The sequence below is a fragment of the Monodon monoceros genome, unplaced genomic scaffold (genome assembly GCF_005190385.1).
Source record: "Monodon monoceros isolate NGI ecotype Baffin Bay Population unplaced genomic scaffold, NGI_Narwhal_1 Super_Scaffold_5, whole genome shotgun sequence".
NCBI classification, from domain to species: Eukaryota; Metazoa; Chordata; class Mammalia; order Artiodactyla; family Monodontidae; genus Monodon; species Monodon monoceros.
This window is the reverse complement of record NW_021703782.1, coordinates 103364957-103391023: the sequence shown is the minus strand read 5'-3', so window position 1 is coordinate 103391023 and position 26067 is coordinate 103364957. Positions and strand designations below refer to the sequence as shown.

At 45.5% G+C, this 26067-nt stretch overlaps 1 protein-coding gene across 4 annotated transcripts in view; it reads left to right on the top strand.

The window, feature by feature from the left end:
• MAPKAP1 (MAPK associated protein 1) overlaps positions 1-25818 on the top strand; it is a 231214-nt gene extending 205396 nt beyond the window's left edge. For 2 of the 4 annotated variants that reach the window (XM_029201627.1, XM_029201625.1), the window contains 2 exons: positions 18273-18370; positions 24210-25818. In XM_029201627.1, the coding sequence (XP_029057460.1) occupies positions 18273-18370; positions 24210-24335 (224 nt within the window). In that variant the 3' untranslated portion in view covers positions 24336-25818. The remainder of the gene's footprint in view (positions 1-18272; positions 18371-24209) is intronic. The other 2 variants (XM_029201624.1, XM_029201623.1) reach the window with 2 other exon arrangements.
• Positions 25819-26067: the final 249 nt, after the last annotated feature.

Below are 26067 nucleotides of genomic sequence, written 5' to 3'. Positions count from 1 at the left end.
CCCACCCCACTTCCCACCATTCCTGTCATCCCAGTGAGGCCTCGATGGCTTGCAGAGGCAAGATGGTTGCCAGAAGGAGTGGTGAGAAAATCGCCTGCTACTCTTGGGCCCTTGCCCCAAGGCGGCCAGATTCCGTCTGCCTTTAGATAAACATCTTCTTCCTAATCCTCTCACTCCAGCCAACCAGTAAAAATTTCATTGTTCCAGCATCTTTCTTCCCAAGAACTCAGAATGCTTTGAAAAGTAACATTTTATAAATTCTCCATGTCTCTGAGAAATGAAAGGCAATCACTTACACGTTGCATAGGGGGATAAACTGGAGTGGAGAGGTTAGAGAAAGAGCTAGAAATAGGATTCAGATTTCCCTTACATTCACACCAAGACACTCACTGTGTCCAGGAGGGCTGTGATTCAGTCACCAAATGGTAAAGGATGTAACACACCCAACCTAGGAGGGAATGAAACAGATGCACAGCTACCACCTTTCTGTTGCCTCTTAAGGTCATTCAGTCAAGAAGTAATGTAATTATCACACATCTGTGAGAGCGAGGCCAAGTTCCAAGCATTAGGGATCCAGAGCAGATGTGGGCCCCACCATTTCAATACGACTGTATTGACAGTCGAGCAGGAGAGTCTTTTGTCTTATGCTTAGACCCACGGAACAGTTCTGTGTAAAAACCGCACATGTAGGTTTTATAGAGGTTTCCCCCTCTCTCACTCTGGCCCCAGAGATCTAGAACTATGACACTTTCCTGAACAGAGAGGCACACTGCCTGCCCCAGTGAGATACTTCTGAGTCCCCGTCCCCAGCACAGCACTTTCAGACCTTGTCCCTCAAAGCTCTGGGTTCTCAGGGGCCAGGGTGTGTGTGTCTGCATTTAATCCCTACCAATTTGGGGATCCTGAACTTGAGCTGTAGTCACTGTGACCACAGTGGTCACTGTGAACTACTGGCACACGAACACACCTTGAATTTTGTGCTTCCGCTTTTCCCATTGCCAGGAATACACCTCCACCCTGACCCTCCCTTTAATTCATGGACACCTCAGTTTCCTCATACCCGGCCCACTCATTTTTCAAGATCCAGCTCCAGTGTCAGACTCTCTCTGTAATTTTGCCCCCAGGTGTTTGCACACACCTCTGGTAAAGCAGCTCACACACTGAGCTGTGTTTATTTGAGGTCTGACCCTGTCTCCCACCCCCATCTCCATGCTTAACTCATTGACCAGAGACTGGTTTCTGTATTTTCGTTCCCTAGCACACTGCCTGCAGGGTTGTCCTCAGTGAATGTCTTGAAATAGAACTTAATGAGGCCAGAATTGAGAAACCGAAAGTTATTCAACATAATTTATGTTGTAAAGTGCCCAAAACAAAGATGTATTAAATGAATCAGCTTGATGCTATTATTTTTTTTATGATTTCCAATATCTTCATCAAATTAATTCATTGACTTAATCTAAAAAGTTCATCTTCAAGAACATCATCAGACCACAGAATTAATCTATGCGGCTTCTTCTTCTCCTTCTTTTTTTAAAGGATTAATGGTAACCCTTTTTATCTTTTGTGTCTGTTGAACCTTAGAAAAAACTTATTTTAACAGCACTAAAGAAATGAAAGTCACTATATTTCATAAGTTTAGCCTGTGATCTTTATCAGCATAGTGATGTATGTTTGTAGTTGAGTTTACGTCAAAAATTCTTGGGGCCTTCTTAAACGAATTATGGCAGAGAGAGAGTCTAGAAGTAGATAAGGTTTTTGATTTCTGCAGTATATTTCCTTTTTCATGTTTTTATCTCTCATAACACAAGTGTCTTGCCGAAGACTAGAACGTGTGACCAACTGGAATAATTTAGTTGTGAAAACAGAGCAGACATGTTATTAAACAGCCTTCTTTACAAAAAGGCATTAACTGTGGGGAGGATAATGAAGTTGTCCCCAGTCTTACTTGAGACATGTTTGTCAGAATTTTGAACAGAAAAGAAACGGTTTTTAAAACCTCAAATATGGCCAGTTTGCAGTGTTTATTGAAAAAGCTGCTGTCAAACCATTAATTTGGTCGTCATAAAGAACACAACTCAAGTTTAATTGATGCTGTATCCAAAACGTATGTGAATAGCTGACTTGGCAAAGGGACTGAGCATTAGAGCGCCTGCAGTGAAACACGTAATTACATATATTGTGGAATCAGAAAGACCCAGACTCTGAAGCCATACTCCATAAATAGCAATTCTATGGCTCTCTTTCCTTCCCCTAACTTCTACCTCATAGGCCATGTTCTCATAGGGAAGATTTATTGCTCTGTCCCTGTGAGTGTTTAAGACCTGGAACTTAATGACTAAATAGATACATGCCTTTAAAAAAATTGTACATATAAATATGGACGCTTACAAAAGTTAGTTGAGAAAATCAGTGTGTCAACGGCCCTGAGAAATTAAGAACACATTCTGCCTTAATAGATTAAAAAAAAAAAAAAAAAGCTGTACGCTGCCATTATTATTCAAATCAGTGATTTCTAAGTCTGATTTTGCCACTCCTTAGGATATCTTTTGCTGTTTGAAGGATGTCACAAACCTCTAAAAGATGAATTAATTCTAATTTCATTTTAACTGAACAAAGACGTATACATCATATAGGAGAATGTTTCCATCAGAAACGACCATGGTTAAATTGTCTCAGAAATAATTCTCCATCCTTATACAGGTCTAGATGTAGGCTTTAAATGCAGTGGACACTCTTTTTAAGTACTAGCCTCAAATTCCAACACTGAAACAAAAGAAAGGGACCTTTCTGTGAAATTAGCACCCGTCGGGGACTCCTGGGCTGTATTTAAATAAAGTACCAGACTTAAGCGTGCCAGGTCTGGTTTTATCGTAAGAAGGTCGTGCAGGTTTAGAGTCTTTAAAGGAAGCAGCCTATCATTAAGAAATCATATTTAAACTTTAATAAAGTAGCTGTCGTCTTTATAGCTGAAAAGAGCTCTGTATCTCAAGTATAGATGATCTAAAATCTTAAGGAAGTAACGTAATAGAGGTAACCTGATTACATTCTCTTGCAATAGTATAATTTAAAGGAAATCGGATTCTGTTGATGCTGGTTGTGTTGGTGGGGGATTGTTTTTTTGTTTTTTTTGGTCCGAAACACTGTTTGGATTCAGGGCAGGAGCTCTTTGAGATTGTGAGTTAACCACAACTGCAGGAGACTCTTAAGCCCTCGTGAATAGAACCTGCTGGATATTTGAAATGAGATTCAGTTAAGATTATGAGTTAAATTAGCTGGGTTTACTGGTGACCTCCCACTTAAATGAATCTTTCTTTTCGTAAGTACTTGACAAGATCTGTAAAGTAGTGTATTTAATTTACTAATTAAATTAAAGCTACTGAATAATGATTTGTCCACATTGATTTAGCTTAAATAGAAAAGACCAGCATTGTTGTGATCTTCAGCAACCTTAATGGCCGAGCCAGTTAGACACAAAGCCCTCTTGTGTTTTATAGGTCAGAAGGACATAGGTAAGCCCAGGCTGTAATTGAATTGCCTGCACTGCACCCTGCAGTTGCAGATTTCCTTTGCCTTCCCGTTCCATTGTTGCACTGGGGCTTAAGAGAATGTTAACGTGGTAATAGGCACAGGGCCTTCCCCATTATACGTCTTGCTATCGAGCAGTTCTGCATGACTAGTTAAAGAAGATGGCAAGAAGATTAATGAAAGCAGGGCTAATACAGAAGGGGGTACTTTTGCAAGACTTCTACCGAGGAGATATTAGAGCTGAACCAGAGCTTGGCTTTTTCTTTATCCTGTGACCTTTGAACCTGCCTTACTGTTGAGAGCTGCCAGGGAAGTCGACATTTTGATTGATGTTGGTACACGAGTCAGTCTTTCCCATTGAATTCCACATCTGCACGAAAATAGCTTTTCCAGCAGAATTCATACTGGCTACAAGTGATAGCCAAATTGATGGCTGAAATGCTTTTATGTCGTTTGCATTTAAACCTAAAGGTATTTGATGGTTTAATTCAGTATCCAGTTTTCATAGATTATAAGCATTCACTTATATGTTCTTTTTTTTTTTTTTTTTTTTTTTTTTTTGCGGTACGCGGGCCTCTCACTATTGTGGCCTCTCCTGTTGCGGAGCACAGGCTCCGGACGCGCAGGCCCAGCGGCCATGACTCACGGGCGCAGCCTTCCCGCGGCATGTGGGATCTTCCCGGACCGGGGCACGAACCCGTGTCCCCTGCATCGGCAGGCAGACTCTCAACCACTGCGCCACCGGGAAAGCCCCACTTATATGTTCTTAATGGGTTTATCAACTCATGGTGAAAGACCAGTATTAAAGAGTATTCAAAGATTTGCAAACAGAGCTCCAAGGAGGCTTTATGGAGGAGTAAAAGCAGTCATCTAACAAACCCTTCACCATTCTTAGAAAAGAAAGATCAGTCAGTCTGAGGGCCCAGGCAAACTGACTTGGAGGTTTTTGTAAATAAAGTGTGTGTTTTTGGAAAGCTTTCCATGGGGGAGTCTGAAACCTTGCCTCCGCACCCCACCTGAGCCCCAGCTTAGAGGCTGTCTTGATCCATCCAGATGCTGGGTTCCCTGACCTTGACCTTGGGACACTAGCATTCCATCGGAAAGGGATTGTTATGGTCTGCTTTTAAGACAATCCAGTGCAGGCATGAACCTCTTCATTTGTTCTCACTAATTTTGTTACCTTGTTTGTGGAGCTGCAGGCCTCTAGCGTGTGTGCATGTGTCTGTGTGCGCATCCCCCACCCCTTCTCCCAACAAAGGAGAGCAGGGAGACTGGGAAAAGGACTCAGGTTTTGTACTAAAATCAACTTGGGCACATCACAGCCCATACACTGAATCCTCTGACCACCTGATTTCTTTTCTGCCTACTTGACAGGGGTAATTCCAGCAGAGAACACACACACACACACACACACACACACACACACACAAACACGTTGACGTGACAGGTATTCCAGTTCCTAGAGGAGAGGTACCCAGGAATTTTGTCATATTCTCTAGATGCTCGTGAGAATGTGTGAGAGGGAAATGAGGGTGAGCATTCAGCTACCACTGGGTGAAAGAGCTGCACCCCAAGGTGGGTGGGTGGGTGAGTGTCCATGGCCGTGCTGGCATACTCTATGCCTCATAAGGTGCTTGCATTTATACTCACATCCTAAGGTTCTGTCGATTCCCAGGGGGTCCAGGCACTTCAGACATCAGGTGGGCAAGCTATGCTGTGTTTTTATTCTCTGACAAGGACTTATTTCATAAGTTCCAGATCAAATACGGTAAGTACTGCTCGATTACAGAGCACAGCAGACTCTAACGTGTTAAATGCCCCAGTTATTGAATTGCCTTTTCACAAGGGTACTCTGGAGCACAGTCAGGAGCAGGCAGTGCCTCGTCCTTCTAACAGATATGTTTCCCAGCCCTATTAAAAGGGGTCTTCATCTGTCCTGTCAAAGAGAGTCTGCTGGGGTTTTTTAGTTTAATTACACTATCCAATTAAAACTCCTTGCTGCATTTGGATGCGCCTCTCCTTGGGCCTGAGTGGAGATGACATTTACAAGGCTCGCCTTTCAAGCAGACAATAGTGTGATTGATGAGGTGCACGTTCAGTGAAGGAGGCAAGTGCCTGTGGAAGTGCCGCTTAGTGCATTTTGATTTATTTATCATCTTCTTCCAAAACAAGGGAGCTGCTGGGAGATGGGTTCTAGGCAACAGGGGGACCACCTCAGTTTTTCCAAGTGTGTGGGAGGGAAAGAAAGACCTGGCGTGTGCCACAGGGTAAAGGTGGAGAAACACTCTAAGCGTGAGGCCAGCTTGCATCATCGAATGCCAGACTGCATTCTCAGGTTCTCTGACCCAGTTTGGTTTACAGTAACCTCAAGCTGTGATCTGCTGTTAAATAGGCCATCACTGTGTTTCAGGGAACAGTTGCTGCGGCTGGATAACACTGGCCAGACCCCTGAGAACTTAGCCTGTGGGAGCCAACTCAGCATGTGTCCCGTTGACTGACCTGATCATTATTAACTGACACCTGACGTTTGCACTGGACATGCCTAGTTATGCTCCCAGCTGCATCCTCCAGCAGTCCGGCAGCTTCTGTCCAGGGGCTACAGTCAGTGCTCAGTGGCTCTTTCTCTCACTCTGCCTGAACTACACTGAACATTTAAAAGTTGCTTCTAGGGACTTCCCTGGTGGTCCAGTGGTTAAGACTTCGCCTTTCAACGCAGGGGCGTACAAATTCGATCCCTGGTTGGGGAGCTAAGATCCCACATGGCTTGCGGCCAAAAAAACTAAAACAGAAGCAATATTGTAACAAATTCAATAAAGACTTTAAAAATGGTCAACATCACGGGACCTCCCTGGTGGTGCAGTGGTTAAGAATCCGCCTGCCATTGCAGGGGACACGGGTTTGAGCCGTGGTCCGGGAAGATCCCACATGCTGCAGAGTAACTAAGCCCATGCGCCACAATTACTGAGCCTGCGCTCTAGAGCCTGCGAGCTGCAACTACTGGGCCCGCATGTCACAACTACTGAAGCCCGCGCACCTAGAGCCCATGCTCCGCAGCAAAGAGAAGCCACCGTAATGAGAAGCCCGTGCCCCGCAACGAAGAGTAGCCCCCGCTCGCCACAACTAGAGAAGGCCTGCATGCGGCAACGAAGACCCAACGCAGCAAAAAAATAATACATTAAATAAAATTTTTTTAAAAAGTTTCCTTCAATTAAAAAAAATGGTCCACATCAACAAAATTTAAAATATAAAATAAAAGTTGCTTTTGGAATTTGGAATCAGCCAAGAGCAAGTGAGGCTCTAACAAAGAGATACGGAGGCACATTGGAGAACTTCTCAAAGTTGTAGTGAAAAGGCAAACCCAGCATCTTGTTCTTAACCTACTATTCTGTGTACCCTCAGCATATGATAGATGGGACCACTGTGCTTGTCTCTAGTTCCTGGAAAAGAGGTTAAGTTTAGTACAATGTGTGGTCTCTGGAAGGGTCAACATTCTGAATTTAGGAGGCAGGCAGTTCTACTCTGAGCCCTAGACGGATGATAAAAACCTTCCCATATTCATTATCAGGTACTACAGTTGCTCATGGGAGCTGTTGGGGGCATGTTTGCTCACTGCATGACATATAAGAATGTCTATGTTTATGAAGAAAATTGGCTGGTACTGAGACACTCAGTGGGTTTTCTTACATTCTGTGTAAACTTTCTTCATTTTTCCCTAAGACTTACTAATAAATGAGAAAGAATTTCCTTGTGTTGATTGGAATATTGATATCTGTTAGAGTAGAAAACATTTCAGGGGTATCATCTTTTTATCCTCCTGGGAGAAGCCTTCTTTTTGCTATTAAATTTTCACTTAATTGTTGACTTGGGCCTTATAGACCCATAATAACAAAACAGTTATGTAGGTATAATGGAAAGTTTACAGACATTTACATTTTCCTAGATTTTGATTACCATTTCCTCAAATTCTTTTTTTTTTTTTCTTGGTTGTAACATCAGAAGAGATCTGAATTGAGAAGAGGGTAAGGGCAGAGATTGTTTCCTACTGAAGAAATCTGTGTGAAGATTTCTCAGCTGGATAAATGATTGGAAGAACCTGTTTCCCTTGCCTCCTGCCAAGCTCCAAACTGTGTTTTCATAATAAATAAATGGAGTGCTTAGATTTTAAGTTATTCTTGTAGACATGGAAAAAGTAAGCCATTCTTTCATTAAATTCAAAATATGTATTGCTTACAAGACTCCCATAGGCAACTTCCAGGACAGGGTAGCTGTACCCAGATTAGCCCTTCTATCATAAATGACTGGAAAACTGCACAAAATATAAGAAACTGTTTGCAGACATTGAAAAACAGGCAGTACGGGACAGTGAGCCCTGAGAGAAGGGCAACAAATGAGCTGAGACCTACTATCACTTCAGCTTTCTTCCAGGGTTTCCCAAGGAGAGCATAGCAGTCTCACTGACCTGGGAGACACAGATCAGAGTTGGGGGAACTGAAATTCAGCAACTGAAATTAGCAAAATTAAGTATGGAGAGGAGGGAGCCCTACTGAGAATGAGCTCTAGAAAGATGCCTTTTAATCTTCTGTTGTATACTAAGCTGTGTGTGCCTCCTGTGGGATCTCACAAGTCTGGTCAAAGAACAACTACGGGGGAGCTATAAACTAAAGTTCTGGCCAAAACTCTAGTTCATAGCTCCCCAGTAGTTGAAGCATCCAGGACATTTACTAGTAACTCTGGAAAGGCCGTATCTTAGGAGCAAGGCTACACTAGCCCTAGATTAAAGACTGCCTTAATTCTTAATAAAGTTTTAAACGGATTCCTGAAAGGATCAATCTGATCCACATGTAAATTGACTGCCAGAACAAAGCCCAATATTAGCTAAAAGATGATGACAAAATGCAAACATCCCACACTCGAACGTTCATAGTGTCCAACTTTCAATAAAAAATTATGAGACATGGAAAGAAGCAGGAAAAAATGTGTCCTGTAACCAGGAGAAAAATCAGTCAATAGAAGCAGAGTCAGAGATGGCAGGGATGATAGAATTGGCAGATAAGTACTTTAAAATTCATATTATAAATATGTTCAAAGACTTAATAACTCAAAAAGAAGAGAAATGGAAACTTTAAAAAGAACCAAATGAAAATTCTAGAGCTAAGAAATACAGTACCTGGATCAAAAAATTCACTGATGGGAGCAAATCAGGAAGATTAGGAAAAAAGGTCAGAGGGTTAGTTATCTATTACCACATGACAAATTGTCCCAAAACTCAATGTCTTAAAACAACAATAACATTTATTTTCTTACAGCTTTGTGGGTCAGGAATCCAGCACAGCTTAGCTGGGTCCTCTAGCACAGGGTCTCTCACTAGGCTGCAGTCAGACTGTCAGCTGGAGCCAGCAAGTGTTCTGACATATATGTAGTTGGAGTCTCAGGGAAGGTAGAGAAAACTGTTCCAGATTTGATTTAAAATATCAATCCACCAATCTTGGAAGTCTAAAGAAGGCCAAACAGGATAAATACAGAGAAAACCACATCAAGGCACATCATAATCAAATTGCAGAAAACCAGTGATAAAGAGAAAACTTATGAGCATCCAGAGAAACCAAGATAGGAAGTATTGCTGACTTCTCACCAGAAATAATGTGATCCAGAAGACAATGGAGTCAACCTAGAATTCTATACTTAGTGAAAATATCCTTCAGAGATGAAGGTGAAATGAAGACATTTCCAGACATTCCAAAAATAAAAGAGTTTGTTGCCATTAAACCTTTACTATAAGAAATATTGAAGGCTGGAGGGGGAAAAAAAATACCAGATAGAAACCCAGATCTACCCAAAGATATCAAGCATACTCAAAATGTCACCATTAGCAACTATACAGAATGAACAAAGAAAAAGGAAATAAGTGAGACCTCTTTGAGTGGGGATAGACAAACTCTGGCCCATAGGCTAAATCCAGCCCACCACCTATTTTTGTATGGCCTAGGCACTAAGAATAGTTTTTAACATGTGAATATTTGCAATTGATTTGATGATATGGAACATTAACTTTGAACTCCATTTAAGTGAAATGTTACCTACCCACCCCCCAAAAAAATATGTCCTTCTCAGAAGTAACCTGCAGTAACCCCAGAAAATACATTTGAAGATTATATTTTGAATTTTGTCAGTTAAAAAACGTAGAAATTCTTTTTCTCTTGTTATATAAGTATCTATAAAATATCCTTAATTTTGCCTCTTGGCTCTCTTAGCCTGTCTGGAAAAGTTTGTTTATCTTGGAGAGTGAGAGCAAAAAGACAAGGGAATCTACCATGTGCCAGGCAGTGTCCCAAGTGCTTTATATGCAGTACTTCTTTTTTTTTTTTTAACATCTTTATTGGGGTATAATTGCTTTACAATGGTGTGTTAGTTTCTGCTTTATAACAAAGTGAATCAGTTATACATATACATATATATGTTCCCATCACTACTTAATTCTTGAAACAACCCTCTGAGGTTTATATTCATTTATTTTAGAAGTCTCAGATTGTTGATTTTTATCCTAGGATTACTTAATCTTAGCAACAACTCTGTGAGACAGATATTATTCCCATTTTATAAATGAGGAAACTGGGGCTCAGAGAAGTTATGTAACTTGCCTAAAGTTATATATAAATGGTAACAGAGCTTTATATTCTTCCCTCTGCTACTGACACAAAGCCAAGTCACTTAAACTTCTGTGCTTTTTGGATGGAAGAGTATCCCTAGCCCCAACTCAGTCTATGAAGTCTTATTCCTCAACAAATTTTAACCATGCGTCGTTATCTGGTTTCTCTTCCTAAAAGATATTAAGTGCAGAAAAATAGAAGGTGGATAAAGAATTACAGAACTTAATAATAGAGATAGTAGGAAGTTAAAACTGACGAGAGTTGACCAAAAATGAAACAAAACAAAAACTGTTAAAAATCAGTCCAAGAACTCAAAAAGCACAGTAGTATGGTAATATGGAACTTACTATTATAATATGGAACTTAATATTTAGTGGTGATATGTAGAGGCTTTTGCAACTCTGAAGAAATCATGATATTCAGTACTTGTAAAGATGGACATGATAGCACGGTATTTATTTTCCTTATACTCTAATACAGGAGGAAATTTTATCATATGGATTTTTTTTTATTTTATTTATTTTTTTAATTTATTTTTGGCTGCGTTGGGTCTTCGTTGCTGTGCGCGGGCTCTCTCCAGCTGCAGTGAGCGGGGGCTACTCTTCGTTGCGGTGCGCGGGCTTCTCATTGCCGTGGCTTCTCTCGTTGTGGAGCACGGGCTCTAGGCGTGCGGGCTTCAGTAGTTGTGGCACGCGGGCTCAGTAGTTGTGGCTTGCGGGCTCTAGAGCACAGGCTCAGTAGCTGTGGTGCACGGGCTTAGTTGCTCCATGACATGTGGGATCTTCCTGGACCAGGGCTCGAACCCACATCCCCTGAATTGGCAGGCGGATTCTTAACCACTGTGCCACCAAGAAAGTCCGATTTAATAGTTTTTACACTTCTCAGTTTTAATTTCTAATATAATAAATATTGATAGATATAGTCCACATGAACAAAAGCTTTTGGAGCTCCTCAGTAATGTTTCAAAGTGTAAGGGGATTCTGAGACCAAGAAGTTTGACAACTGCTGATTTAGGGTCTTGAAAATCATCTAAAAAGCTTGGACTTTATTCTGAAGACAATAGGAAAAGAAACACTGTAGAGTTTTAAGTAGGAGAGTGATATGACCAGATGTGTGTTACAAAAGGATGACTCCTCTCGGTAGATGTTTGGATCTGAAGAAGACATGACCAAAAGTAGGAAAACCAAGAAGAGGCAACAGACGGTCAGGACCTCGGTGAGGGCTGTGGTCACAGGATGGGAAGGGATGGAAGATGAATATATGAAAACTATTTAGGGGACCAAATGCTTGGAACTTGGTAAGTAGTGAAGCCTCCAGTTGGGCTAACAGACCTTTAGATTTAAGGGGAAATGTAGAATTCAGTTCTGGATGTGCAACACTGCAGGCCATATGAAGATGGCAGCTGTACTCACTGGTTGGCTCTGAAAGTCTGGAGAAAGGTCCGAGCCAGATATCTGCTTCGGGATCATCAATATCTGGGTAGTAGTTAAAACCTAAGGGGCAAACCTGACAGAGGAGAAATGGAGTTAAAAGAGATGAGGGTCAAGGACAGGACACCGGGGAAGACCATTATTTAAGAGAAAGATAAAGGACAAGAAGGTCACAAAGGACATATAAGAAACAGATTGACTGGAGAAGTCAGTTGAAAAATCAGTTGACTCTGGCTTCCTGGGAAGAGAGGACTGCAGAAGTATCAGATAGCTGAGAAGCCAAGCAAAATAAAAGCCGAGAAGTATCTACTGGATCTCTCAACATAGAGGTCGTGGTGACCTTAGCAAGAGTGTTTTCAGTAAATTAGAGGAAGGAGGGAAATCACATTGCCATGGGAGTTTTTATAATCAGAGAGCTTTAATTATGTTTATAGGAAGGAGCCAAAGGGGGCGGGGGGAGGGGGTGAATGACACAGGCAAAAGTGTTAAGTGGATCAGACTCTGTCCCTGCTCCAGAGGTCAAAGAGGTCATCACAGTTACTGGGGCCTCTGCCACCATCGGGGTGCTCGAGAAGGAGCACCAGCCTTTGCCAGTTGAATTACATTGAACTGAAGCTCCTACAGGCAGCTGGGAATGCTGCTTGCAGTGGAGACCAGACCCAGAGGGGGTGTTCAGCCCAGAGACCAAAGCATCCCAGGCCATCCATTTCCCACTGCAACGAAGAGTAGCCCCTGCTCGCCGCAACTAGAGAAAGCCCGCGCACAGCAACAAAGACCCAATACAGCCAAAAATAAATAATAAATAAATAAATAAAAAGTTGTTTTAAAAAAAGGGAAATCCAATGAGAGCTCTCCACCCACTTCCAAGCCAGAGGAACCAGAAAACATCAGACCCTGGAAACCCATTTTTTTAGAAGTATCCATGCCTGATGTAAAGGAATTCAGAAGGAATCCAAATACTCAGAGATGTTCTTCATAGGCTTATCTATAATACTGGCAATTTTATTAGTAACTTAAATGCCCAATGGAAAGATAGTAACATGAACCGTGGCACACACCTACTTGTTGGAATAAAATACAGCTGTTGAAAAAGATGGTTGTGGAGACTATGTAGCAACAAGGAAAAGGCTATGCTAAAATGTTAACAACAAAAATTCTCCCCAAATTTTACTATACAATCTGATTACAACTGTGTGAAAACAGACGTGTGAGAATGACTAGAAAAGAGACCATGGATGTCATTGTGCCAGGATGTTGGTATTATGGGGGTGGAGTGTGGAAGTTTTTCCTCTGTCTTCTAAATTTCTAGTAATTTTAAAATATATTTTATAATTTTTTAATTGAAAAGGAAAACCAAAAAATTCAAGTTTATTTTTGGCTTTCCTGGCAAGTGGGACACCTGGGGGGTTTTAGACAAAGGTGGGCCTCAGGCTCAGTTTGGAAGTCCCAGCTCTGACCAGTCATTGCCAACCACAGTCGGTGCCCACAGGTCGTTTAGAAGGGAGCCTCTTTTCAAACAACAATCTCTGTTCCATTTGCAGTGGAAATCTGGGAGCACTTCTTTGAGCAGGAGTGCATGCGCTGCTGGCCCTCTGCTTAAGCTGTCCCATCTTGTGATGCTAGCAGCTTTTTCTGAATGACCACTCCCCTCAATTGACCAGAAGACCCTGTTTTTTCAGCACAGCCTCTGGTTTAAGTTAAAACTCATAATGCAGATGATAAATTACAGCACGAAAGCTCAGAAGTCTCCACTTCTGACACCTGTGCTGCTAATTAGTAAAAATACATTTTTACATATCCAGACTTCCATTTCAGTATTCAGAAGCAGAGGTATAGTTTCAGCGCCCTGAGCAAATCTGGATATGTGACCGGGGCTTAGATGCCACATTTTATACCCCATTATATTGCATTTTATTCCTACAGCTCTAAAGCAAGTCTGCTCAAAGAAGGCCCAATTAAAAACCATATCGTCAGAACAGTGAGGATATTATCGTCAAACATCAGTTCCATCACAGTTGTAAGAATGATGGCCACCACCCATTGAGCCCCCACTGTTTCCAAGTGCCATGTGAGATGCCTGATGGATGCTGTCTCCTCTCGGGCAAACCTTGGCCTCTGGAGGGACAGTGCCTCCGACCGTCCCACCACTAGAACACAGCAGAACTGGATTTCTTCCCAAGTCTCTGACTAGCACTCACACTTTCCCCCTCTGCATCCCAGGCTTTTGTTATACCTCAATTTCCAAACAGAATTTAACAACCCAAACAAAATAATTTGGACTAATTGCAATATTAGACTTTGTATTTTCTTTTAAATCATACTGATACACAGGCTCACCTCAGAGATATTGCAGGTTTGGTTCCAGACCACCACAGTAAAGCAAGTCACACACATTTTTTGGTTTCCCAATGCATATAAAAGTTATATTTACACTATACTGTAGTCTGTTAAATGTGCAATAACATTATGTCTAAAAAAATAATTTACACACCTTAATTTAAAAACACTTTATTGCTGAAAAATGCTAACCATCATCTGACAGTGCAAGGTTGCCACAAACCTTCAATTTGTAAAAAATACAGTATCTGCGAACCACAATAAATGAAAGCACCATAAAACAAGGCATGCCTGGATCATTTTTCTCAACTGGCATTTTTACAGAGACAGTTTACCCCTATGGCTTACTCATTCCCTATGAAAGGTGCTGATGTTCTTTGAGTTTCCAAGGGTAACCTGCCCACCTCTGATTCCCTCTAACACCCCGGGACAGGTGCCCTGATGGGCTGCAGCTGAGGAGGACATTTGACCCCCCCCCCCATCTTCCTCCTTTACCTGAGGTGAGCCTAGAGGTGCCCGAGGCTGGTAAAGTTTTGATAACAGACTTTTCTCACTTTGTGTTCCTGTTCTGTTCAGCTGGTGTTGAAATGCCAGTGATTCCTTCCCAGACACCTCTGGTGGGAATTTACCACATAGCATAAACCACTCATGTTTATTGATAGGTAGATCCATCTCCAGAAAGAGGTCAATTAACTTGTTACACTTTAATATATGGGCTTTGGATTAGGTGAAATTATACAAGTGTGAATTCTGCTTATTAACTCTTATAAAAGAATTCCCAAGTCCTGCCACTGTTACCTTCTCTATAGTTCTCAAGTCAGTCCCTTTCTCAGCATCCTTTTTACTCCTGTCTAGCTCAAAACTGAATATGCTCCTACCTGGATGACTGTGGCAGCTGGTCCCCCTGCCTCCAGGCCCTGGTGAGCCAGGGTGAATGCCCAAAAGCCCAATTTGACCATTCACTGCCCAGCTTACAGTCCACTAGTGGCTCCCTCAGCTGTTGAATCCAGTGTTCCCAGCCCTTTAGTCTGCCCTGTGTCACAGCACCTCCTGCCCACCCACTGTTCGTGAACCTGCCTGCTCGGAGCCCTGGCTCGGAGGCGTGCTGCCTCTCGCCCCCGTGTGTGTGTCCACGCTCTGTCCTCGCCCTGTCGCATCCTTCTCCACCCCACGTTTACCCAGCTGACCCCCCTTCCTCCTCTAAGACTGCTCAGTCAGGCGTCGGCTTTTCCAGGAAGCTGTGTCTCGAGTGGCCCTTCCGCTACCAGGCCAGCCACCTCCCCTGGGGTCTCCACAGCATCACCCTGGGATCACCTTCTTCGTCATGCTCATCATACTTGTCTCTCAGTGTTCCTGGTGTTCATTCCTCTGGCCACCCAGCAAAACAGGGATCCCTGGAGCAAGGGGGAAAGCCTCACAGCAAAAACTCTCTCGGCGTGCCTTGGCCCCATGCTCCGTGGCTCCAGCACGAGTGACAGCGTGGCTCTGAGTTAACTAGAGCTCTCCCTCTGAAGTCCTCCCACAGAGCAGGAAGGGGCCGTCTGCTGTAGCTGTCCCACCGCACCGCACCCGGTTTTTAGCTGTGTGATAGTCTTATCTGTGGCTCTGTAATAGTTTAAAAAGGGCCGAGCTGTTGAATCCTAATACAGGTTCTCCAGATGGTGTTCTGTCTCCTCTCCCCTCAGTGATGTGAATGCTCTCTCTGGAAAGGACAGACAAGTCAGAGGCTTCAGTGAGATGGTCAGGGCTGGAACTCTTCATCACTCTGACTTGCTTCCCTCTTCCTTGGGGGTCTGGTAAGAGTGCTGGGGACAGGCAGAGGACACACACAGCCTCGTAGCTCAGCACAGGACATGGGGGGGTGTTTGTAGTCACCTGACCCAAATATGCAGCTGTTCCGGACACTCGATGTGGGATGATTAGTTTGTTTTTGTCCTACGATTGGTGTGCGGATGAACCACAGGCCTCCCCTCTGTGAGCCCGTACCGTCCAAGGGGATGGCGTGGAGGCTTCCTTCCAGAGGCTCCCGGGCCCCTGCAGACTGCATGTCACGTGTGCCATGTGTAGATTTGGCTCTTCCTAAAGAGTGCAGGACAGGTTTTTAATGGTGTCCCAGTTATTCAGGCGAAACATGCTCTAGTATCTTGAGGTTTGGGTTTTGTTTTGTCAGTGACGAGCGGGAGCAGGTGGTATAGACAGTCCATGAGATCACTTATCAAAGTGGTCAGTGAACCCCGAAGCTTCGGGTCCACAGACCTCCCTAAGACCTTCTGGTCCTTTTTAGCTGCAGGCACTGGTGTCTGTGTCTGTCACGGCCAGGTGTCAGCAGTAAGGCCTCCTGGAGGGGGTGTCTCTGTTTGTCCTTCACAGCCCTGTGACCTTCATAGACGGCTCTGCTTGGTCACAGCATGGCCAACAGAAAAATCTGCATTGTTCTTCCGCACAGTGATATCACCATCAAGGCTCTGACATTCTGAGCTGAATCCTGTAAAGATAAAAGAATACACACGTACGCTCACGTCCATACATACAGATACATCCATTCGTGTGAGATTCACTTCTCAGAAACAAGTAATTTATATATTCACAGAATGATTAGCTTTCAGCTAAAAATTCTAACACTTTAGTACCACGATTTAGAATCAGGCTAAATTTGTCAAGTGACGGAAAGCGAGGTTTTTCAGAAATTATTAGCTAATTTTTTCAATATTGAATTTATAGTCAGAAAGTATATCATAATGATGTTTCCAGGATAAAATACCAGCAGCTTAACTTTTCTGGCCACAAACGTACAGCATGTATCAGTTTATTTTTGAAGATCTGAAGAATTAGCTACTGTAAATAAAGTTTCCAGGAAGATTTCTCTGGGAAAGAGGTGAACTTACAGTAATATGGGTGATATGTTATTAATAACTATGACCAGCCACTGCTTCAATTAAAAGGACAACGGATGAGAAGGGCTAATAGAAAGGATATGCTGAATTTTAATCTCACAAGCACTGAAGTCTGCAGAAAAGACAAGAAGGAGTTGTTTCTGAGGCTGGTAGGAGGAAGCCTCTGGGTAAGAGATGTCACCAGCTGCTCCTTGGTCTGGGAATGTTTACCGAGCTCTGACTACACGTCTCTCTGGAGCAGTACTCCTTTGGTTGCCAGTAATGGAAACCAACTTCAAAATAGCTTAAGGAGGAAGAGGACTTTCTTGAAGGTCCACAGGGGTCTCCCAGAACCCAAGGACAGCATGAGCTGATGGGCTAGGGAGAGCGTCACATGGGAGTGAGGACGGTGGGCACCTATGTCTCCACTTAGAGGAGGGAATCTGATTGGCATGTTTGGCCCAAAGGACAGGCACAGGGGGTGCGGACACGACTGCAGGTGGCGTGATACGGTAAGCAGGTTTCTTTGACGGGCCAAGCACTGCGGGAGGCCACATGAGAAACGTGCCTAGAAATGTATCCCACGGAGATGCCAGTTGAGCTAAAGTACCCAGCATTGGCTGATCTTTTGGAGACAGGATAATGAGAGGGGACATCCCAAGCGTGGGCAGGTGGGTATGTGCAGTGCCCTGGGCTGGCATGTGGCATCTGAGAGTGGTGAAGTGAGGTGAGGCTAGACCAGGAAGCAGTTCCAGAAATGACAAGGTTGCCCTGAAGGTGGTAGGAAAGGGTTACAAAAGCATTTGGGTCTGGGGGTGGTTTGTGTGTTCAGGGGGTCAGACCCCCTGAGTCAGTCTGCTCTGTGAGGTGCCAGCTTTCCATGGCAGCCTTTAGAGCAGCCTCTCCACGCCCCCCGCCGCCCCCAGTCCACCCATCCTTCCAGGGTGGAAATGACCGGAGGCCTTGGGCCTTGGGAGCAGCTTCCACGCGGGATCACATGACCAGGACTCCCCCTCCCAGCAGGAGCCAGGCTACGGAAAACCTGGTAATAGCGTTACTATCGGCCTTCCTCCTTCCTGTTGCTCATTTATTTGACTTTAAGCACAGTTATTTTTAGAGAAATAATTTGGAGTTAATTGGTCTTCTGCCTTAAAAAATACCACCTTTTCCATGCGACTATTATGTAGAAATAGTTCTGTAGAGCTTTCCTAATCTGGCGTACCCGGAACACCCTTCAGAGTGGAATGGGACATAACTAGCTGTTTGATCTGTTGTTTACTGCCTGCTCTCTCCCCACCTGTGATGAGAAGGTGAACGACTCCTGGGAAGAGTTGCAGCCCTGCAGCCTCCACTTGCTCTCGCTGGAACTGAAATGACAAGGGGAGAGGAGAATATGGGGGGCGTCCCCCAAGGTAACCCGCCAGAGCCCCCTCAACCCTGCCTTTTCTCTCTCCCTCTAGGTCACGCGATATTTAAACTCACGTATCTAAGCAATCACGACTATAAACACCTCTACTTTGAATCTGACGCTGCTACCGTCAATGAAATCGTGCTCAAGGTGAGTGTTCCTTCTCGGCCCAGACCTGGCGTGTGCAGGACCGGCTCCCCCCCAGCACTGCACGAGGCTCCCAGGCCGGTTTTGCAGGGTCACTGCACTGCCTACGGGTCACCCGGCTGGTGAGCACCCAGGCCTGGGCCACACCGCAGGTCAGCTGCTCTGCACCTGCTTCAGCCAGCCAGGACCCCCTTCAGCTTCCTCCCAGTCCCCCGATAATCCTCCTTCTTCATGTGTTTATTCATTCTTTTTACGTACCATTTATTTCCCTCCAACCCCACTCAGGAGCTCCTTGAGGTTCCTGGAACAGACTCTGAGGAAATTATTGTTATTGTTTGAAGACACCTTAAAGTAATCACGATAATTAACCTGTTCTAAACATACCCGGCTTGATGCTAGAATTGTCTGTTACCATATCTCAACAGTGCTCACGGAGCACCTTCTGTGTGCCAGGCTAGTACTCAGGATACTGCAGTGACAGACCCCAGTCCTCAGTGAGCTTGTCCTCTTTCAGAGGAGACAGACGTTAAGAAAATTACAGAGAGGGACTTCCCTGGTGGCGCAGTGGTTAAGAATCCACCTGCCAATGCAGGGGACATGGGTTTGAGCCCTGGCCCGGGGAGATCCCACATGCCGCAGAGCAACTCAGCCTGTGCACCACAACTACTGAGCCTGCGCTCTAGAGCCCACGAGCCACAACTACTGAGCCCGTGTGCCACAGCTACTGAAGCCCATGTGCCTAGAGCCCGTGCTCCGCAACAAGAGAAGCCACTGCAATGAGAAGCCCATGCACCACAATGAAGAGTAGCCCCTGCTTGCCGCAACTAGAGAGAAAGCCCGCACACAGCAACAAAGACCAAACGCAGCCAATAAATAAATAAATAAATATTTTAAAAAGACTGTTAAATAAGTCACAAGGTGCCCCATCGGTGTGTAAAGAGTAAACTGACTTGGTACAGGGGGTAGGGAGGCAGGGAGAGCTGAGCCCTGAAGGATGGATGGAAAAGCACACATTTTACCAGGTGAGGAGAGAGAAAAGGCATTTCACAGAGAGAGCGGCCTGTGGCGGAGCAGAGAAGCAGGGCGAGTGCAGTGTGGCTGGGAGGTTGCACCCAAGCCTGTGTGTCTGGAGCAGAGAGGTTGCAGGGGCCAAGCCACACAGAATCTTGCAAAGCGGGGTCGGACTGAGAAAAGCTCCTGTGGGGTCTCGGTTCAGGAAATATGGGTCAGGGCCCGAGATCCTGTGTCGCTGAGAAGCTCTCAGGCGCTGCACAGGATGCCGTCTGTGTGCCACGCTCTGAGCAGCCCTGGTCTAGTGATTTGCAGACTCTTCCAAACTGAGAATCCTTTCTCCAAGCCAAATCTTACGTAGAATAACCAGATAGAGAAAACAGAACTGCTGTAGCAGAACAGGGCCTAGAGCCAGAGGGGGCTCCTCCACCCCTGGTGTGTGTGACTCTGACCAGTCACATCACCTCCCTGGGCCTCAGTTTCTCCTCCTGTAAAATAGGGATCATGGCACCTACCCTGCCCTACCCCACCGTAAGGCTAATATTAGCTGCTAGAGCAAATATTAAATGGTACGGGGAAGCTACCTAAGTGATTATTCGTTCTCTTCTTAAGAGTAGATGTCATCAAGTAATAGTAATAAAAGTACTAAGATACACTGAGGGGTCACAAAGTGCAGGACCTGGGCCAGGCACTTTACCTGTCCTGTCTCAAGGAACCTTCACACCTCTATGAGGTCATTCCCATTTTCTAGATGAAAACTGAGGCTCAGGAAAAAAGTAACTTAGCCAGGGTTGTGACAGGCAGAACCAGAACTTGACCCCGGTTTGGCAGATTCCAGAACTTGTGCTCCTAACCTCCCAGGTGTGCATAGACTTAAGGAGCTGAACAGGAGATTTCGATGAAATGGAATTGTTTCACAGAAACATTTTGAGGCAAAGTCCTCATGGCTTCAAAAGATCCTCAAAAGTAGTAGATGAGAATTAAAAGAGTAAAGCTGCTAGGAGGACAGTTTAGAGCCGAGACAGAGTAGCGTGACCAGTTGGATGGAAAGCAGAGGGTTCATAGACCACCCCAGATTGGAGCCCCTTGGAACAGGCAGGGGACAGTGCCCACCCGGAGTGCCTGAAAGCAGCAAGGTAAGAGTTACCTGCCAGCGCATCCCCCGACGACCCAGGGAGCGTGTGCCGCACTCCAGGGCCTGGTGGAGAAATATTCCATTACCCCGTCAGGGCTGGCCTTTTTTTTTTTTTTTTTTTTTTAAATTTATTTATTTATTTTATTTTTGGCTGCATTGAGTCTTCATTGCTGCCTGCGGGCTTTCTCTAGTTGCAGCGAGCGAGGGCTACTCTTCGTTGCAGTGTGCGAGCTTCTCATTGCGGTGGCTTCTCTTGCTGCAGAGCACGGGCTCTAGGCTTGCGGGCTTCAGTAGTTGTGACACACGGGTTCAGTAGTTGTGGCGCACAAGCTTGCTCCTCAGCATGTGGCATCTCCCCGGACCAGGGCTTGAACGCATGTCCCCTGCATTGGCAGGCGGATTCTTAACCACTGTGCCACCAGGGAAGTCCTGGCCTTTTTTTTTGTAGCCAGCATTAAAATATTCAAGGATTTTACTAGAAGGATTCTAGTAAAATTATAATCCTGTGTTTGACATCAAAATAATTTTCACAACAGCAGATTGATGACAGAAACACAGGTTTATGACTTCACTGCAAGACTGTGGAAGAACAAGGGCAGAGAAATCATTTTCCAGGACCAAATGCTCCCTTGACGCAGATGCTTTTCTGCAAAATCCCCAAGGCCTGTCGCCTTCCCTAAAATGTCTGTTTTCATATGAAAATGCTTGTAGAAATATTACATCATGCACAAGACTCCAGGAGAAGTCCCAGCCTGATTTATTTAGAGAGCTAATGATCGCGATCCTGATGGAAGATTAAATTTCACGTCTCCGATCTCTGATTTTTAAAGCAGTTTAAATACTTAGCCCAATCTGCCATTCCCAATGTCTTCGTGGGGCTTTGCACCAACACCAAGTGACTGAGGCCCCACTTGGTAGAAATGTTGCCATCAGAGGTTCTTCTCAGGTCAGTCTTAGACGCAAGTAATACATGTGGTGGTTCTAGAATTGAGGAGTTTCACATAAAATAAGAGCTTTAGACTGAAACTTTAGACGAGCCACAGCTTGGGCTCTGACCAGTGTCTGCAACTGAAAGGAGGAAATAAGGACCAGAGGCTAATGTCAAAGAAACTTTTACAAGCAGGCAACTCTCCAAGTTATTTTTAGCTTGTTGTGTTTTTCCCCATAGGACCCATTTATTGGTCACCGACTGTATACAAGACGTTTTATGTACATTATCTCATTTCATCTTTGCAACTGCCCTGCCCAGTGTAGACATTATTATCCCCACTTTATAGACGAGGAAAAAGAGGCCCAAGGCCACAGAGCACATACAGGTGGAGCCTCATCTTGAACCAAGCTGAGGAGTCCCAGACCTGCCCTGCCCCTTCCCACCCGAGATGGGATTGAGCTAATCCCTGCGTGGCCCCTAGTTCTGCAGGCTTCGAGGTGAATCTCAGAGGAATCATTGGTCTCTTCAAATTGGGTTCTTCTCGTGATCGAGTGATGGAGGCTGTGACTTTATTGACCATGAAAACTCCCTATATTTTTATGCCTTAAGCTGTAAAATGCATTGAAAGCGAAACACTCTGTAGTGCATAAAACTGTGCAAGTCTTAAGCCACAGCATATTAACCAGCTGATGGCAGACCAAAGGGCGTTTTTATCTTTTGATTATTACATTAATCTTCCATTAAAATTATCTATGTGATTATCACAAAGCACTGAAGATAATAAATTTAGGGAATAGTTGGCCTGTTGAGGATCATTTTAAAATGCTTTTGTCAAGTTACATGTGCCAAAAATACACTGAAAACAGTAGATTGGTTGAGTGTGCAAACAATCGAACCCAAAGATTGCTCTCATTAAGAATGATAAACCTCTTCTTTCCATGCATTGTCTCTAGTGTCCCAAATCTTCACCCGGCCCTGCAGGCCTCATGATTTATTGCTCTCAGCTGGTAACTTGGCGAGGCAGTGGGCCGAGCGCGTCAAGCTTTCTGTACTCACACACCAGCCTTTAACGCCTGCTGCCGGCGACTATCAGAGCAGAAAGTCTGGAGGGGACACCGTGGCAGAGCCCCAGCCCCACGCGAGGCAAGGCATCTGCACCGCCTCCCCGGAGCCCCTCGGTTTTTTCTCAGTCCTCAGAGGCCTCTCCCACTCCGGGCGCGAGACACGTGGCCCTCAGAGTAGTCAACAGAGGGGGCAGCTCGTTTCTCTAGCCAGGAATATTCAGGGTTCTAGTCATAACTTTGAGATATTTGAGGTTGAAGAGAAACAGTGTTTGTTCTCAGAAAGGCCCAGCCAGAGGCAGCTGGGGCAGTGGAAGGAGCCGGGTCTTAGGAGGTGAGGGGGTGGGGACCTCTGAGGAGGCCCGGGGCCTGGAGAGCTGGTCCAGGTCCTGGCGCGTACTCTTTCTAGGTTTGTGACCTCGAGTAAATGACGTTATCATTTCTGTGCCTCAGTTTTCTCCTCTGTACAATGGGGATAACAATGGCAGCCATCTCCTAAGGCTGTTGTGAGGGTTAAATGACTCAATCCTTGACAAGCACTCCAAACGCTGCTGCTGCCACCGCCACCACCACCCAGCCAGGGGCTCATCCTCGCACCAGGTGCAGGTCTTATCACGGCACTGCTGCCCTTCCCTGGCTCCTCCCTGCCTCACCTTGACTGATCCCTAAGCTTCTGCAGTTCATGGACACCCCCTTGCTGTGTTCCACTGCTGTGCCTTGATGCGTGCTGATTCTCCCCACCCCTTGTACACCTCAAACTCCTATTTGTCTCTCAAAACCCATCTCATTCATCCCCTCCACAAGCCTTCCCTGCCCCACATGTCCCCGATAGTTACTCTCCCCATTCCTTTCTGCTCCTTCTGTATCTGTTGTCACACTTGTTCTGTTGGACACTCACTAGGCCATGAGGTCCTTGGGACAGGGACCAAGTCTTAATTTTCCCTCTGCCCCTTAAACCAAACATGGGGTGAGGCTCAGATAAGGCAGGTGCTCAGTGCCAAAGGTGATGGTGACAGTGACCACTGGGGGGAAATCTGAAAAGACCCCAAGAGAACCAGGTGGGAGCAGCAATGTGGAGACCTGGGAGGCAGCTGGCTGTGCATCCTGCACAGAGTTTCCACGGCACCTTTCCCGGCTTTGACCCTGACCTCTCGGTGATCCGGGCAGCTTGGTCCTCTTCTCTGAGCCTCACTTCCCTTTTTTATCAAATGAGCCGTAGCTAGTGGGGTGCTTGTGAGCATTAAAATACCCCAGTTGGGACCTCTGTACCTGCTGGTGGGAGGCTGAACACAGAGCCTCGTTTTGGTTTGGTTTTCATCCCTGTGACATCCTTGTCTTTCAGACAAGGGAAGAGGGGGCTCAGAGAAGTTAATGTGCGAGCCCAGGGCTACACGGCAGGCTGGGGGCAGAACCAGGAACCCCGGTACCCAGGCTTCTTCTGGGAGGGACCACGGGCTCTGGAATCAGAAAAGCTCCACCACTGGCTGAAAGGCCTGTACCAGCCTCGTGTCTTCTCCAGGCGTGTTTTCCCGTTGTGCAGTGGGCTCCGGTCACAGCCTGCGGGGTTGCCGTGATGACTGGACGCCACGCACAGGGGGGCACTGGGCCCGGAGGGCGCCCAGCCCAGGGCAGGGCCCTTCCCTTGCTCATCCCAGGCGAGCAGAGTGGCTGACAAGTGACGGGCTGTGTCGTTTTGCTTTCTAGGTTAACTACATCCTGGAATCACGAGCAAGCACTGCCCGGGCTGACTATTTTGCTCAGAAACAAAGAAAACTGAACAGACGTACAAGCTTCAGCTTCCAGAAGGAAAAGAAATCAGGGCAACAGTGACACCGGCCTCCAGCTTCAATCTGTTGCCATAGCTCAGAGCCTGCCTGCCAGGGCCAGGTGGCCCTAGAGCCCACCCTGTGTCCTGCAGTCCTCGGGGAGGCCAGCCCTTGGCTCACGAGGACAGGGCTGGTGGGCTCTTGGGGAAGTGGGGGCACCCCCCTAGAACAGAGCTGGGGACGTTGCCACGGGGCCGAACCCTGAGTGGTAATGGCTTTGATTAGCAGTGCCCGGGGCCGGACGACACCGAGAGGAGCCACAAGCTGCCCAGCCATCTTCACTGCCTGACGGCCCCGCGCGAAGATATACATAGCCATGCCCAGACATGTCCTTGCAACTTGATCAAATTTCTTAAACAAAGAACAAAAATGTACGTTTCTTTTTTTTTTTTCTTCCTTTTAATAAACTCTTTATCATGGTTGGTATGATGGACCATTCTTTGGGGCAGAGGATTGATTATGTTATTCTCTTTAAAATCTGTTCCCATACTCAACAGGCGGGTTGGAAAAGCTAGGGCTCGATTTTTCAGAAGAAGTGTTTAGGATTTAGTCAATAGTTTTAACTATGCCATTTGTTTAAATGAGTGCATTGCTTTGAGGATAGTATCTTACTAAAGTTAGGAAGGGGACCGAGTGATGTGTGTCCAAGGCTGCGCCATTTTCCCCTTCAGAAGCCTGCTCTCCTCGGCTCATCCCAGCACCTCTGATTTCAGGAAGGCAGGACTGCATGTAAAGCTCGGGGCTCGGAGAAGTGGGGGTCACACTGAGCTCCCAGCCAGAAGTGGCCTCTTCTGTTTCCTACATAACAAGTCTAAGTTTCAGCTGACAGTTGGACCCGCATGTGGATTTTTTCTGGACTCAGAAGAGTCTCTGCTGCGCTGTCTCAGAGGGGCCTCGGCTCCGTTTCTCTCCTCACAGTGTCTGCCCCCTGGTCTGAGCAGGAAGGAAGTGCTGCTTTCACTGCATCAGAGACTGCGGGGCGGGAGGAGCTGCTGCCAGGGGTCCAGCTCCCAGGGGGTGGGGGTCAAGGAATCAGGTATCTGCTGACACCACCCCTCTGGCCACACCTGATGCCTCTGTGGTCCTCGCCAGCCTCTCCAGGGTCCCTCCCAGGGTGACGTCCTTTCACACTGGCCCTGGCCAAGATGGTGGACTGAGGTTTCATTGAGGACCTGCATTTCAAAGTTTTTTAAATCATTGTACAGGAAGCGACGTGGCTGAAACAGCCTGTCACAGTTGAGGGTCCATTTGCACAGAGGCACCTAATGAATTCCTCTTTCATTCTGATCTTTGTTCAGCCAACAGAAGCACCCTTTTCTAATGTCTTCCATTCCTATCCACCCCAGAAACGAAAGACATATTATTTGTAGCTTGCTATCTGTATTTGAATTTTTAGCAATTTTATATTTAGATATCTTTGAAAAATGTAAATGACTAATTTGGTCATTAAATCTTGTGACATATTCAATATTAAAATAAAAATCATAAACACCTTCTTTTACGTATTTCTTTGAATTCTTGAAGCCTTGCGCACATACTGCTGAGGGCGGTGACCGCCATGAATCACTCTGGGCGGTGATGTTTGCTAGCAGTTGCTGTGGTGCCAAGCGGCTCTGAAATGTACTGTGGGCCTCCTTTAATACTGAGCAAGACAGGATGACCCTCTTCACTCAAGGGTGACATTGAAATCATCACTTCCTTCAATTACAAAATCAACACCATTCTCATATGGTGAA